Here is a 16,267-nt window from a genome sequence, read left to right on the forward strand (position 1 = left end):
ACGAGCCCTTCACCAGAATTGAACCTGATACCAGTCTGTGGGCCGACGCTCTGACCACTGAACCAAACTGGCTAGGGCACCAGTATCAACCTTTTATTGTCTGATTGCAAAATGCTTTCACTCGGCCCTTTCCCCAGAACCCACATGCTGTTCCCACCCCCACCCCCACCCCAGCCTGCAGAGCCCCTGGGTGCTCAGTCCTTGAACCTGCGGGCTGCCTGCATCTTATGGTAGTAGCTCTCAGCCTCCAATTCGCAAGAGGCGTCCCGCTCACCCAGTACCAGGCCAGCTGCTTTGCGCCGCAGCGTTGATTCCCTGCTGGCCGGCCCCAGAGCCCCATCAGCTGAACCCAGGGGGGGCAACCCCTCCCCTGTGGCCAGGTTGACTGTGGCCACAGTACTGAATCTTGGCTCCTCCTGGTCCACGTCACTGACAGATGAGCCAGGGGACACACCCAGTTGTTTGGGCCCACCACGAAAGCCATGAGCCAGGTCCCCTAGCTCATAGGCACCCTCGCCCTCCGTCCCCTTGGTCCCACTGCCAGCAGCCTTCCACTCCCAGGGCCCGTTACCAGCAGACAGGTGAACCACAGGGTGGTGGGGTGCATGTGCGTCGATGGTGACAATGCTGGCTGAGTCGCGGTCTGATGGTGACCTGTACTGTGAGGAGTCGGAGCTGGAGCTGGAGGACAAGGCTGTCTCAGCTGCCTTGGGGCCAGGTCCACCTGGTGCCTTGGACATGGCAATCACCTGCAGCAGCCGGGGTGGGTTGGCCACACGAGGCTGGGTTGAGGCTGTGGCCACAGTAGCAGCCCCGCTCTTCTCAGCCATCATGAGCCACTTGGCCCGCACGGCCACACTGCCCTTGGGGGATAAGCCAGCTGCTGCCTGGGCCCCCTCCTCGGGGATGTGTACCAGTGGCTGTGGCCCAGCCCTGGGTGGGAGAATGACCCGAGGCCCCAAGCCTGGCCTTGCCTGGACTGTGGGGTAGAGTGAAGGTGGGGCTGGGCCCTCTTCCTCCCCCTCCTCCTCCTCCTCCTCCTCCTCCTCCTCTGCCATGGGCTCCGCAGGCACCAGCATATGCCCCAGGCTGGCCTCATCAGGCAGGCCCAGGCCACGGCCTTCCAGTGATTTCTGTTTCCACTCACTAATGAGCTGCTTAGAGCGTGAGGCATCGAGTGGCACGTGGATGGTCATGTGGCGGCGGGCAGGGTCATCAAGTGAGGGTGTGCTGACTCGGGGCAGTGTGTGGCTGAAAGTCACCATGTTCTCCTTGCCCATAGGGCTTCGTGGGGCCAGCAGGTCCACATCCACACTGGCCCGCTTCAGGCTGCCCAGTGAGGTCTTCTCACGGGCCACAGGCCCAGACCCACCCTCCAGCCGCCCTGGAGGGCCCAACTCATCGGTGCTCACAGACTTGTTCTGCTGGTACACTGAGTCGTGGCCCCGCTGGGTCAGCACCCGAAGTGCATCCTTGGCAGGTGTTGGGGCTATAGGCTTCTCTGTGGGAGGGGCCTGGAAGTTACCAACCGCGTGGCAGGCCTGGGGGTGAGATTCAGGCTGGCTGTGAGGCTGGTGGACTCTATCAGAGTCTCAAAGGGCACAGACTTGGGGGAGGCCTGGCCCTCAATAGGGGAGTCTGAGGGGAGAGTCTGCCTTTTTCCCAGTGGGCAAATTCTCACCTCAGGTCACTCACACTACACAATGGGCAAGTCTGAGCCCATGAAATTCTGATTCCAGAATTCCAAAGGACTTGTTAGAGTCCTCCCAGGACAGGGACAGGCCTTGGAACTTGTCCCTCCTCTCTTCGGCCCTCCCCCTTGGGGGTTAGCTTCTCCCTTCAAACCTCCCCATGGGGGTGTGGGCAGCCTCCCCCCTGACCTGCCCAATGGCAGCCAGCCTCCCTGGTCAGACGCTCACCAGGTAGGCAGCAATGCCAGCACCAATGAGGAAGCCCGCATAGACGTCCACGGGGTGGCTGCGGTACTGCGTGATCTGGGTGAGACCACAGACGCCTGCTGCGATGGCGAAAGCGAACACCAGGCTGGGCTTAAGCAGCTTGGTTGTGTCGGAGATGACAGAGTTGAAGTACATCTGGGGGTAGTAGGGCAGAGGTCAGGGTGGTGGGGCAGGAGGGGGGGTCGGCATCTCGTCAGTGTGGGTGATCCAGCCCCAGGGGGCGGCAGGGTGGGCAGGGCCTGGGCCTGGGACTTACCGACACATAGACCGCTGCGAAGGCTGACAGTGTGGCGTGCTGGGATGGGAAGGTCTTCCTGTAAGAGTCATCCATGTGATCCCCGCTGTATCTGAGGTCCTCTGTGCCTCAGTTTCCCCGTATTGAATGGGACAGGGGTTGGGGCCTGCTCACCTTGCGGACAGGATGGCATGTGTGTCGTGGCCAGAGCAGATATCCTGCGTGATGTAGGGGTTGGCCTCGCATGAGGTGCCCAGCAGTGTGTAATTGGGCTTGCAGACCGTCAGGAAGAAGGGCGCATGGTAGCCTGTGGCCAGCTGGATGACATCGGTCACCAGGGCCGTGGCACACAGGCCAAACACGTGGACTCCTGGGGGTGAAAGGGTCAGGGCCAGTGCCAGGGGGCCGGGACTGCCCACCCCGAGCTGTAGATGGGGGAGAAGGTTGGGGTGCTGTCCAGTGACTCACCCACAAAGCGTACTGTGCGCCGCAGGAAGGAGTTGAAGTTGCAGCCACCAGCGTTGATGCTGCCCTCAGCCCCGCCTGGGCTACCCCCGCGGCCCCACAGCCGAGACTGCAGACAGTACAGCATGCCCTCGCCCACCATGATCTGCCGGCAGGGGGGTGGCTCAGCTGGATCCTGGCCAGGCGTCCCCACAGGTTGGCCAAGACCCCTGGACTCTGGGACTCACCGAGGCTGCAGGGGCAGCGAAGGCCAAGCTGAGCAGCATGAGCAGCGGGATGAGCTCCTCGTTGGTCTCCACGTAGGGCATGGAGAGCGTGCGGTCATAGCACTGGAAACCCACCTTGGCTGGCTTGAAGAGGTCGGTCAGCTCCAGGAAGTACAGGGACACGATGGAGGATGCCACAATGGGTAGCTGCAGGGAAAAGGCTGTTCAGTCACACCCATGCACTGACTCCTCCATCCATGAATTCAGTTCCATCCGCTGATTCACCCACCCATCCACCTGTCCATGCTGCAGTTCTCCCAGTATGCGGTGACCCACCCACCCATCTGTGTAGCAGCCATAGTCCACCCATCCATCACAGTCATTCTTGCACCCATGAATTCATTAATCAATCCATGGATTTACCCATCCATCATTCATCCATGCTTCCTTCCATCCACCTACTCACCAATCCATTCACCCATGCTTCCTTCTATCCATCTTCCACCCACCTACTTCATTCATCCATTTCTTCCCTCCAGCCACCCTTGTTAACTTGAACAACTTAGAAACAGCAAATGTTCCCATCTCTCCCCTTTTTCTCTCAAGGATGGATGGATGCCCTTAGACATCCCTCTGGTGCCCCAGCCCTCCTCAGAGGGGCCCTTCCTGGCCATCCATCTCTCTATCCCTTGCACTGCTTTATTTCCTCTGGGCTCCATACCCTACATGCCAGCCTGCCACTTAGCCCCAAGAACATGGACGCCTGGCCCACAGCAGGTGCTGAATGAACGAATGAACCCATTGAGTCACTACTTCATGCAACTGTTCTCTGCACACCCTTGTCTTGTGCCCCCACAAGCTGGGCAAACAGCATGCATGATAGTCCTGCATGCTCATGCCACCCATGAGGTACAGAAAGTAAGTCTGAGTTTGGGAAAGCCAAGCTATTCTTGATTACATCACAGGTGTGGTGTTTGGAGGAAGATCACTCATTTACATAGGCCTCAAACAGCCACTGGGCACAGATTCTGGCAGAATTTTTTTGAGGAAGCAAACCCTCCTAGCATTCTATGCCTCCCATCCTGGTCCAAGGGTCTTAAACACCCACAGGAGACAGACAGGTGGCACTGAGGGCGGGAGAGTATGCAAGAGTCTAAGGGGGCCTGGCTGCCTCAGGGAGCCACCCCCTCCATTTTACAGATGAGGAAACTGAGGTGTTGATGAAGCCGATGAGAGGTTCCCATCTTAACTCCTGCCTTGTATGGCGCCTTAAGAGGGGCCTCAAAAATCCATCTAGCTCTGGAGAAGGTACAGGGCAGGACAGACAACCCTAGCCCTGTGGTCAGGGCTGGGACAGAGGGAGGGACCAGGCTAGGGGCTCTCAGATGATAAATGCCAAAGTTGGGTTTGTAAGAGCAGGTCTCGTGCCCAAGGAGTATTTATTGAGTGCCTGTTGGCAGGTTAAGCGGGGGAGATTTCGGCTATAGGGAGACTAAAGTCAGTGTCGAACCTCCAAGGATGGAAAAGGTCACCCTGTGCCATCATTAGCATATGCCAGGTAGCTGCACTTACTATCTTTTACTTTTTAAAAAATATATCTTTATTGATTTCAGAGAGGAAAGGAAAGGGAGAGAGAGAGAAACATCAATGATGAGAGTTATTGATTGGCTGCCTTCTGCATGCCCCCAACTGGGGATTAAGCCCACAACCCAGCATGTGCCCTGACCAGGAATCGAACCTTAATCTCCTGGATCCTAGGTTGATGCTCAACCACTGAGCCACACCTGGTGGGGCTTATCTTTTACTTTTTAAACACTCATTAAGACCTCATTATGTGCTCAGACTGTTCTACCAGAGGTTAGGGAAAGTGTATCAGTCCCCATGGTCAGTACAGGAGGGATTTGAGCTCAGATCCTCAGGCTTTATAGCCCAAGTGCTGGAGGAAATCACTGCACCCTCATTAATTGCACCACACTTATGACTCCCAATACCTTGTTCCAGCCCCTCAAGGTGAGCTACTGGCCTGAACCCTTGAACTTCTTTTTTAAAAAATATGTTTTTTTATTTCAGAGAGTGGGAGGGAGAGAGAGAGAGAAACATCAATGATGAGAGTCATTGATCTCATAGCTCCTGCACGCCCCCTGCTGGGGATGACCGCGATCTCCTGGATCATAGGTCTATGCTCAGTCGCTTAGCCACGCCCACGGGGCATGCCCCTCAAACTTCTACTGTCCTGCAGAGCCCAACTCCTCTGATCCCCATCCCGAGGCACCCTATTTGTGCCCCAACTCCAGGGTGACCAAAGCTTGCCGCCCCTGTACCTCAGCATGAGGGTCCCCAGGGCCAGTGGAACTGAGGCCTCTGCCCTGCCCCCACCAGCGCCCCCCCCCCCACTCACCTCCACGAAGTAGAAACAGGGGAGAAGCGTCATGCTGTCCTTCGGGCTTTTATTCTTCTCCTTGGTCGAGAGCATGGTGTAGCAGGTGCCACAGGCTGTGGTTAGAGGGGCTAAAGCTGCGCTGGAGGGGAGGCGCGGAATGAGTCCGGGGGGACCGGTACTCGGCAACGGCGGGGGAGGGGCGGGCAAGGATGCGAAGGAACCGCCCAGGGAAACTGAGGCCAGGGGAGAGGGGTGTCCCCGCGGCCTCCTCGGCCCACTATGGACCTGCCAAACAATCGGCTGCTGGCACCCCCACACCTCGGATGGGGCTCCGACAAAGAGGGCGGGGCCGGCCTGGCTTAGGGGGGGTGTCAGTCCGGGGCGGACCCCGCATCAGGGCAGGGGTCCTCCCAAGGAAGGGAGGGTCCGGGGCCTCAGCTCGGAGGCCCCTCACCTGACGCGCGGGAGCTCGGAGGGCGGAGCTGGCGGCCGCGGCCGCCGGGCTGGGCTGTGAGCACAAAGCACGGCCCCTCCCCCGCGGGAGGGGGTGCAGAGAGGAGACGGGCGGGGGAGCAGAGGGGAGATGGGAGGGGGAGGCGGAGAGCACCCCGCCCGGCCCCGAGACCCCGCCACCGCGGAGGCCTAGATGCGGCACGAGGGGCGGGGGCTCTTTGTCTCGGCGCGTCTGGGGCGCCGTGCGCGTCGGTGTCCTGGCCAGGCCCCCGGCGTGCGGTCCCCGCCTCCCGGGTGCCCTCCTCCGTCTCTGGGCCTCAGGGGTCCCAGGGTCCCGCAGGGCGAGCTAGGGCCGGGATCTGTGGTCTCCTCCCCTCCCGGCACAGGCCTCGGGAGCCGCATTGGTGCTGGGCGCGGGGACGATGGTCTGGGTTTCTGGTTATCTCTGTGTCTCCCCGTCTCTGACGCCGCAACCCCGCCTCTCCCCCCTCCCTCGTGCCCACCGCTCGCCAGTATGCGTTTCCATGGCGAGGTCCCCGGGCTCAGGGCGGCTGGGAGACAAAGGAGCTGGACGGGGCCGGCCCTCCCTTCAACCTGGCCTCGCCCGCCCCGCCCCTCGGCCCGCGCCTGGGGGTCCGCGCTCAGATCAGCCGGCGGGGTCCAGGGCCCAGCCGCGCTGGGGTCCACGGTCAGGCAGCCCCATGCGGGGCGGCGGGCAGCGCCCTCGCGGTGAATTTCTGACGACAGTTAGGCAGCTCTTGCTGTTTGTAGTCACTCCCTCCTTACTACGCAGCCCTGTGGGGTAGGGACTGGCCGAGCCCTTATTTATGAATGGGGAAACTGAGGCCTGGGGAACTTAAAAATCACTGACCAAGGTCACCAGACTCCAAAACGGCAAGATATTATTCTGTTCATTTATTCACCATCTCTGGAGCACCTACTGTGTACCTGGCCCTGAACAGGCACTGGGGGCCCCCTGGGAACTGGGACAGGCCCAAACAGTCAACCCCCTACTTAAGTGTTGGAGGAGTGAGGGCTGCATTATTGAGCTCACCGCTGCTGGTCTTTACTTCTGGTCAGCTGTTCACACTCCACAAAGGCTGTGCAGTACTTTGGGCAGACGAGTGCTGTCTGTCCAACCTCCCCAGGCCTGGTGCTGGACAGCCTGTTTTCCTGGCTGGTAGAAGCTGGGCTGCCGTTGGTTGAGACAAGGTGGCGCTGGTGTTGAAAGGTGACTACAGCCATCCAGCCAGCCCTTGGGAGGCAGGAGGAGGAGGGGAAGATGGGGCAATCACTCTTGGGTGCCTCCTGGGGGGGCAAGAACATGAAGAGGTGTTCTGGAGAAACTTGACTGCTTGTGGGCCTAGGGGAATATCAGGATGGGGAGGTGGGGCCCTTCTTCCCATCTAATCCCTGGTAGTGGAGATGGGGCAAGACACCATTGTAGTGGCACATTGCCCAGTGGGGGACTTGCACTTGAATCTGGAGCATTAGGGAGCAATGGGAGGTTACAAGAGACAAGAGGGATTGAGCATGCTAGGTGCTGCGCAGAGACTTATGCTCATATTAACTCACTTGATACTCACCACAGCTCTACTGGAAGTGGGGGAACTGTTCATGTCCCCATTGTACAGATGGGGAAACTGAGGCATGGAACAGGCCATTTACTACTGAACTCAAGGTGTTTACCACTTGGGGTGCTCTATTAAAAAAGGAGACATGGTTGTCACAAGGTAGTTTTATTTACTTGCAGCAAGAAAATAAGCTGGGGTATTCATATCCAAAGCTCTGCCTCCCCAAAGAGAGGCTTAGCCATTGCTTATATACACTGTTTGGCCAATTACATGTTGATTTCTTCTTTGCAGTTGGCTACACTTATGGGTTAGGTTCCTGTCAAGTTTATCCTATTTACAACTGGTCTACAAAATACTGTGCTACATATTTTAACATTTAGCAAGAATAGCATTTAGTAAGAATGGCTCAGACCTTGAGACCCTTGTCCCATCTAACAATTCCCCCAGGAGATTTTTCACTTCTCATTTTTGAGCGAATAGGGACAAGGGTCATACTTCTGTAACTGTTTTCTGCTGAACATGGATGGAGTATGTCTCTGAGTTAAAGGAGTGAAATTCTCTGGCTGCCTGATTTAATGAAAGTCATGGGGTCCCGTAGGTTCTGGGATTCCTGATAACAGGAGTACATAGAGAACACACAATGTCCAGTCAGTGTCCCATGGTTTTTCAAGCACAGTGATGCTATGTGGCCTAGTGAAGAGCTGCATCTCCTAAGGCACCTTGGCCTGGGGAGGGAGGACAGTTTGAGAGGAAGTCCTGACATTGCCCTCTGAATCAGCACCACAGAAAAGCCTCCCATCCCTCACACCAAGATGGCAGGAGGCACTCCCGAGGACTACAAACTCTGTGTATGTACAGGTAAGGTCAAACACTTGAGGCCACGCTGTTCAGGCCCACATAGCACAAGGCCCTCCATAATCAGACATCCTGTTAGACACCATCCCCTAGTTAGCCAGCTAGAGCTGCAGTTCAGAGACTTAAAATCCTTCTGAAAATCAGGATACAGAGAGAAAGTACCAGTCACTTGTTACCTCTTTGTCACCCAAACCCACTGCCCAGTAGGCACTGGGATGAGCCTTGAGATGAGCATATCACCTGAGGTCTATATAACCCACGGTTTCCACCTTTTACAGACTGCAGCTCCTCCACCCCTTGTCCCCAGTTTAGAAACATTGAGAGCTCAAGACTAAAAGTGAAGACAGGAAACAGCTGTGGGAACACGTTGTAATGAAACGGGGGGGGGGGGGGGGGGAAGTAAGGAGAGTCAGCAATGCTATGAGGAGCTGCTCTCAAGAGTCACCGCCCAGCCTCACCTCTCTTCTCTGGCCACAGACGCCCACATTAGCAGAGTCATCTCCTATTGCAGTTACAGGTCCTAGCTCCTCTCAGTCCTCTGGCTGTGGACTATTAGAGAAGATGGGCTGAGAAGGCCTCCCCAAGGCTTGCTCCCATGTTCCAGGCTGATGGGACTGTGAGAAGCAGAGGACAGGACCAGGATGCCTGGTTTAAGAGCTTGCCTCACACACCACAATTTAGACCCAATCTGCTAAAAGGAAGGTTCAGGGTGCTGTGGCCTCCCTGTACCTATCTCCCTTCCAGATCACGCCTTAGCAGTGCTCTATTCTGTTCCTAAACTTCCATGGCAGCCTCTGGCTGTGACAAAACACTGGGCTGCTCCACCTAGGGCAAGTGCCTAGGTCAACCCATTCCACTGCCAGTCAGCAGACTCCCAAAGCCATAGGGGTCTGTACCCAGGCTAAGTGGGGGCCACTCCCAAAGGAAAGCCTACAGTTTAAGAAGCACCTTGTCCTGCCTGTGGGTGCAGAGGCGAGCTCTCTCATCTCAGCCTGTCCCACTTCCAGCCACCCCACAACTTTGGAGGAGAAAAGAGCTGCTGCTCAGAAAAGAAGCTGTCTTAAGAGTCTTCTGGAGTTGAATGGGCTCTGACACAGGGAATGTGTAATTGTGCACCTGCCCAGAGTCAGTGATCTCAAAACCATCCTTGCAGATGAATGGACAGGAAGTAAGTAAATTACTCCTTAAGACCACTCTAAAATCTTTCTAAAAGCAATTCAATTCCCTGTATCATTTCCACCTTCCTCCCATACTATGTGGCTAGGAAGCCCACCCTTTTGGCTTCTGCAACTCAAAATACATACATGTGATTGATTCTACCTGCTTCATGTTGCAAGTCCATTAAAGCTGACTTAAGCTACATTTTAAAATCATAGCAGGCTGTTATCTTTTTCTGACACCAATCCAATCAGGTAATCTTAGTTTTCAATACTCCTAGGATATTTGGCCTCTGTTACCACACCTTTGGTAAAATTTCTGAAGTCACACCTGCTAACAGAACATCTTTATATCAAGGAGACTCTTTGAAGAAATGCGGCATGTAATTTTCCCCTCTTATCCTTTGGAGGAAGAGAAGCAGTGGGAGTTATTCAAAAAACTCATAGATAAAACCGGTAATTCTTCCCATTTAATCCCAAGCATGTATCTTTACATTATTAGTCATTGACTGGTCTCTGAGTCCCACAGCCAAATCCTTGCCACTCTTGCTTGTCCCAGATCACCTCCACTGGAAACCAGGAGCTTACTGGCTTGTCCTCAGTGAAGGTGGTGCAGCCTGACAGGAACCTCGTGGTTGTTCAGGGAACTGCTGGGGCGCCATTCCCATTTCCCATCTAGTTCCATCCTGGCTGCAGGTGCATCAGAAAGTGCACTCCTTGGATGAAAGCAGGGTCGGAGTGGCTGGAGAATTTTTGTGTAGTCAGTAAATGTCGAAACCCGAATAAGCAAAGAAACCGCACTTAGAAAACAATGCCTTCTAAATCCACAATAGATTCCCAGCCTCCAGCAAGGATGCCTTAAACAGGACAGACAGTTTGCTACCATTAACCCATCTGTTATATTAATTTTTTTAAATATTTTTTTTAGAAATTGATTTTAGAGAGAGGAAGGGAGGGAGAGAGAGAGAGAGAAACATCAATGATGAGAGAGTCATTGATCGGCTGCCTCCCGCCTAATGGGGATCGAGTCCGCAACCCTGGCATGTGCCCTAACCGGGAATCAAACTGGCAGCCTCTTGGTTCCTGGGTCAATGCTCAACCACTGAGCAACAATGGCCGTGCAATTTCTTAATTTATTTTAAGCGCTTAATTTATTAAGTCAAATAAACAGAGCTCTTTTATCCAAGTCTGAAGAATGCACCACAAGAGGCTGCATTTGGGGATCAAATTTGAGTTTTCCATAGCTTACACATTTACATAGAAGTCAAAAAAGGCAAACACAAATGTCCACATAAAGAACAAAATCCAACTCCTGCAGGACATACAACCAGACAACCAGACCAGAAATTGCCACCCAAGGATGTCCTGGATGACTCAGGCGTTCCTCAACCCTCCAGAGTTAGACCTCGGTCAGGCCCTGAATCTGGTGTCCGGGAGACAATTACTGCCCAACCAACCAGAAACCAAGCACACACCAGAACTGAAACTACCTTTCTGACAACTCTATACCCCAAGTGAATAGAAACACTAATTACAGTGACCACAGGGGCTGACCTACCCGCCTTCCTTTCGAAGTGCTGAATGAAATAGGTTCGGGTGGCCATTCTGCTTTGCTGTCCAGGCAGCTGTTTCAGTCGGCAGAACCAAGCGGGAGTATACTATAGAACAGATTCTCCATTCAGTGGAGATGCAAGCAAATTAGCCCTGGATGAGCTGCTGCTGCTGACCGCTTGGCCAAGTGTCCACACAAGGGATTCTTCTTTTAGAAGAGTCCCATCTGGAGTTGCCAATTTGATACTGAACTCTAAGAGTTTGCCACTTGGGGTGCTCTATTAAAAAGTGAGACTTGGCTGTCACCAAGTAGTTTTACTTACTTGCAGCAAATAAAGGAGACAGGGAATCATATCCAAAGTTCTGTCTCCTTAAAGGGAGGCTTAGCCATTGCTTATATACACTATTTGGTCAATTTCATGTTGATTTCTTCTTTGCAGTTGGCTACACTTAAGGGTTGGATTTCTGTCAAGTTTCTGTTTACAATTGGTCTGCAAAATACAGTGCCATTTTAACATTTAGTAAGAATAACATTTAGTAAGAATGACCCATACCTTGAGACCCTTGTCCTATCCAACAAGTTGGCAGAGTCCAGGCAGGTTCTGGGAACTGTTACCAGTGGAGGCCATGGGCAACTTCTCACATGACCCTGTGCTGGGGGTACTGCCAACAGCTGAGACCTGGGGTATAAGGGCCGCCCTATCCCCAGCCACCCCCAGCTGCCCTGCCATGCCAGCAATCAGACTCCTGGCCCTTCTATCCAGCCTGCTGGCAACTCCCAGGGTTGGTGAGTGCCCACCCATGTCAAGCATGCCCATCTCTGCTGGGAGTTCAGCTGCAGTGGGAGAGGCCCAGGTGGGAGGGAACAGCAGCCCAATCCTTGCTCTCCTGGACTCAAGGCTCAGAGAGGGAAAATGACTTGGCTCAGACCACGCAGTCAGACTGGCCCTGAATAGTCCTGGAAGGAGGGTGCAGGGGGCCTGGGGCCACCTGTCCTCTTAGGGAAGAACGGGGGGAAGCAGAGGTGGGTGTCTCTCCAAGGGTGGGGCTGAGATGAAGGAGCTGCACATTCCCCCACCCCCTGGCTCAGCTCCCCATTGTAGACTTCCTTGGGGGCAGGAAGGCTAAGTCACAGGAACTCCTGTTCCTGGCTTCTATTCAGCATCAGGGATGGCACTTCTTCAGGGGTGCCCTGGGTCACAAGCTTTGTGTTGGCAGTAGCCAGCTGCTTCCAGAACAGGGGTGGAGAGGGGACCTAGTGTGCTGAAAGGGGGCCTCGGAAGGTGAGGAGGAGGCTGTGGGGTGCAGAAGGTGCCACAGGGGTGGGGGTGGGGGTTCAGGGCAGGAAGGGATCTCAGAGAGGGAGGGACCTTGGGATTCATAGAAGCTTGTCTAGTAGATGAGGAGGGTAGGGGGCTTGGCAAAGGGGAAGAGGCTCAGGGAAGGGTGAGGGGTTTGGAGAGGGAAATGGGAGATCCCAGGGAGGCCCAGGAGATCTGGAAACAGAGGGCAGATATAGCTGCGAAGGAAGGAGGCATGACCATCATGGCTGGTCTTTCTTTGGTTCCTGAGCTGCTGGGCAGTGGGTCAGTAATTCCCCACCAGCTTGCTTCAGGCAGTGCCCAGGAGGGTTGGTGTGGAAGCTCAGGTTGGGGCTTTTCCACAAACCTCCCAGGGCTTCCCCAGCCTGGTGCCTTCCCCTGCTGCCCCCACTCACTCCTAGGAACCCTGGAATTGCCACTGTGGTTTGGGGGCCTATGACCTGAGGCAGTCAGAGAGTGCCAGGCAAATATTCTCCATCAGGATCATCAGCGAGAATGGCTACAACCTTCAGGAGAACTTGAGCCGTGCCAGCCAGGGCAGAATTATTGATTATTCTTTTTCTGTGGTGCAGGAACCAGAGGCCCAGAGAGGTAAAGTGACTTGGCCAGGATCCCACAGCAGGGTACTGCCCAAGTTGGGACTGGAACCCACACCACTTCACAGACCAGAATTTATTTTGCTGCCACTCTGGCTCGCAGCTGGGGCCCATGAGACTCCAGTCCCTACCTCTCATGACTTGGTTTCCCTCCCCAGCTGAAGAGTGAGGCCAACCTTACCAGCAGCGTAGCGCTGGTACCGCTGGCCCAGCAGAATGCCATGGTGAAAGCTGACACCAGCTTCCAGGTGGCGGACTGGGGAATCCAATGGCATAGGAGACTTCTCTCCAGTTTCCCAAAGGTCCTCAACATCACCACGACCCCCTTGGACTAGTGTCACCCCAACAATGTGTGCACTGACATTTTTACCTGCAGGTACGGGCCGGGTGCAACCTGGCAAGGGCTCCCCATGGCAGAAGGAGAGGTCTTGAGAGCTAACGAGTTCCCCATAGTGGAAGAGAGCAAGTCTGGGACAAGGGCCCTGGGACTGAGCTGGAGGACCAAACATTTGAGCATTTTAGCAGCAGGAGAACACGTGGGGTTGGAATAGGTTTGGAGGTTGCAGGACCTCAAGTTGTGGGGGCAGCTGCCAGCTCACTGGTTCCGTGGCAGAGTGGAGTGGGGGGCTAGGCATGGGGGTGCCCTGACTGGTCTGCCATCTGTCCAGGATGATGGGAGCACCCCCCTCATCTGTAAAGGCCTGGCATGTGGTGTGGCCTCCTTCTCGACGGAGCCCTGTGGAAGGGGTCCCCAACTTCTTTGCCCATGTGGCACTCTTCCAAGACTGTATGGATTCTATTCTAAACCCCTTGTTGGAGGAGTGCTGGCCTGAGAGGCTCTCAGCTGAACCCGTGGGAGGGGGCCTGTGACCTCCCATCTCAGGGCGGGTCCCCCACCCCCACCCCAGCCTGTGCAGTTGTGACTCTAATAAAAAGGCCATCCCCATTCTCTCTGCACCTTATCTCTGCTTTTCCAGGTTGGCAGGGGCTGGGGGCAGGAGGTAATGAGCATTTTCTGGCAGAGTGGCCTCCACTCAATGAATTCACTCACAGCCCTGAGAACCAGCGGCTGCTGTTATCTCCACCTGACAGAGGAAGCATCTTAACCATCTCTCATTTTGGTCAAGAATATATTGTGTAGCAAAGTCAAGAGGCACACGAGGCACTGGCCAAAGACTGTCACTTGACACACAGAAGGCTCATGTACCTAATATAGAAAGAGCCAAAACATAATTAATAAATAATAAATACAATTATATGAAAATAATAAATAGAATTATATATTATATAATATAGTTTAAAATAAAAATTTTATTAAAATAAAAATTTAAACAATATATCACTATATATATATATTTATTTAAAATGTATATACTAATCTATGGCCAGTGTTTCTCAGTGGTTAGAGCATCAGCCCGCACACTGAAGGGTGGCAGGTTCCATTCTGGGCCAAGGGCACATACTTCAGTTGTAGGTTGGGTCCTTGGCCCCAGTTGGGGCACCTGTGGGAGGCAACCAGTCGATGTGTCTCTCTCACATCGATGTTTCTCTCTCTCTCTCTCTCTTCCCCTGCCTTCCTCCCTTCCACTCTCTCTGAAAATCAATGGAAAAATATTCTCGGGTGAGGATTAACAAGAACAACAACAAAAAAGTATACATTTAATAATATATAACATAATTATGATTAATGTATGAAGAGCACCTAAAATCAGTAAGAAAGAAACAACAGCCCAGTAGTAAAAAAAAAAAAAAAAAAGATACGGATGATAGCAGTTCATAGCCCAGAAACAAGAGAATCTTGAAGGTACGGAAACACTTCACCTTCACTTGTTATACCAGAAACACGAGTCAACTTTCTCAAAGATGCCATTTTTTTCATCCTGTGGGATTTGCAAAAGCCCTGGGGTTTGAGAACTCTGGGTGTCTGCCTCAGTGGGCGGGTAACTGGGATGCTCCCAGCAGAGGTAGACCTGGGGCATCAGAGCCAGCAGTGCCACCTGGGGGTTTGCCTCACCTGTCACTTTGCATTGTTCAGGTGATGAGTGTACAAAGTTCTTGTCACATGTCTAAAAGAAGAGACTGAAAACAACCCAGTGTCCTCAGGATGTCCACAAAGTGAACAAAGTCTGATTCACTCACCTGGGGAATATTATGAAGCTTTTCTAAAGGGTGGAGGCACCTCATTCACTGACCCGAGGGGCCTTCAGGGACAGTGGAGATATGGACAACCCAAGGGCAGAACAATGTGTGCGCATGTGTAACACATTCTCATTTGTTGATTGGAGCACCGAGAAGTCCAAGAGAATCGGTCAGTTTACTTGGGTGTGGAGGGGCCAGGGATGCAATGACTTTCCAGTCTTCCCGGGGGAACTTTTTACATGTCTTTCGGATAGTTGAATGATGTGAGAGTAGAATTTTTTTTTTTTTTACTTTATTTTTATTGTTGACACTATTACAGATATCCCCATTCTCCCCCCTCCCGCCCCCCTTTGCCCATCTCCACCCAGCCCCTGTCCAGCCTTGTGAGGTAGAAATTAAAATTTAAAATTAACTGTAAGTTAAAGAAGAGCACCTGTTTGTGCTGGAGGAAGCCCATGATTTGGGTGTTGCACTGCATTTTAGGTGAGCATTAGTGTTGCTGACCTGAATCCCTAGAGGCAGCCCTTCAACCATTGAATGGGTCACGAGTAGCCTGGGGTTCCCGGTTTGTAGACAGGCATGTGTGCCAGGGCCCACAAACGCCTTGAATCCTTGGCCAGTAGAAAGGGAGCTAGGGTTCTGCCCCCAGGTGCGTGGTGTGAGTTTTTGTGGAACCCCGCGGCCCCTGCCCCAGGAGCCCCCAGACTCCTGACTGCTTACCCAGACTGACTGACCACCAAGGTTATTTATTTGGGTTGTCATATAACCCACTTCACAAATAGGGAGATTGAGACCAAGAGGGGAATATTAGTGGCTCGGGAGCCTAGATCAGTCCAGGGGCCCTGGCCAGAGCTTACAGAGGTCAAATCGCTGCCTGCTCATTGTTCAAATGGGGAAACTGAGGCCCAAGGGCTGTTGGGGTCCAAAAGCATATTGTCCCCCAGCTTGGAGCCCCCAACACTGACACACTCAAGAAAATAGTATTTTTCTTTTTTAAGGAGAGGAGAGGAAAGAGAGAGAGAGACAGAGACAGGGAGACTGCGGAATGGATCTCCTGCTCCCTCCCTCTCCCTCCATGCTTGGGTTCTGGTGACTCAATAGACCCGATTCCGCTCCTGCAGCCGTTGCCTATTATGCCACCCACAGTTGGAGTGGAAAGGGGACGAGGCAACAGCTTCCAGCCCCCATTTCCCCTCCACCTGCCAGCTGGGCCCCCAGAGGCTCCAGAGGGTTCCCTCCTGTTACACTACCCCCCAGGCTCTCCCCTGCCCCCAGCTTTTGGCCCCAGCTGGGAGCTTTCCCACACCCCATTCCCTACACCTCCAGGTAGCCCCCTCCCCTACACTCACCTGCCTGTCCTCCAAGCCTTGGTGTGA

At 53.9% G+C, this 16,267-nt stretch overlaps 1 protein-coding gene across 2 annotated transcripts; it reads right to left on the reverse strand.

Annotated features, from left to right (window-relative positions):
* Positions 1-73: 73 nt before the first annotated feature.
* PLPPR3 (phospholipid phosphatase related 3) lies at positions 74-6,308 on the reverse strand. 2 transcript variants are annotated; one of them, XM_081136879.1, is made up of 8 exons: positions 6,201-6,308; positions 5,263-5,383; positions 2,886-3,071; positions 2,662-2,803; positions 2,368-2,563; positions 2,215-2,272; positions 1,920-2,093; positions 74-1,541 (listed from the first exon to the last, which is right to left on the reverse strand). In XM_081136879.1, the coding sequence occupies exons 1-8, from the start codon at positions 6,221-6,223 to the stop codon at positions 195-197; spliced, it is 2,247 nt and encodes a 748-aa protein (XP_080993005.1). In that variant the 5' UTR covers positions 6,224-6,308; the 3' UTR covers positions 74-194. The 2 variants fall into 2 exon arrangements, with proteins under 2 accessions (XP_080993005.1, XP_080993004.1); XM_081136878.1 differs by lacking the exon at positions 6,201-6,308 and adding an exon at positions 5,530-5,692 and having other exon boundaries at positions 5,263-5,357.
* Positions 6,309-16,267: the final 9,959 nt, after the last annotated feature.

Source organism: Miniopterus schreibersii, assembly GCF_964146895.1.
Source record: "Miniopterus schreibersii genome assembly, chromosome: 4".
NCBI classification, from domain to species: domain Eukaryota; kingdom Metazoa; phylum Chordata; class Mammalia; order Chiroptera; family Miniopteridae; genus Miniopterus; species Miniopterus schreibersii.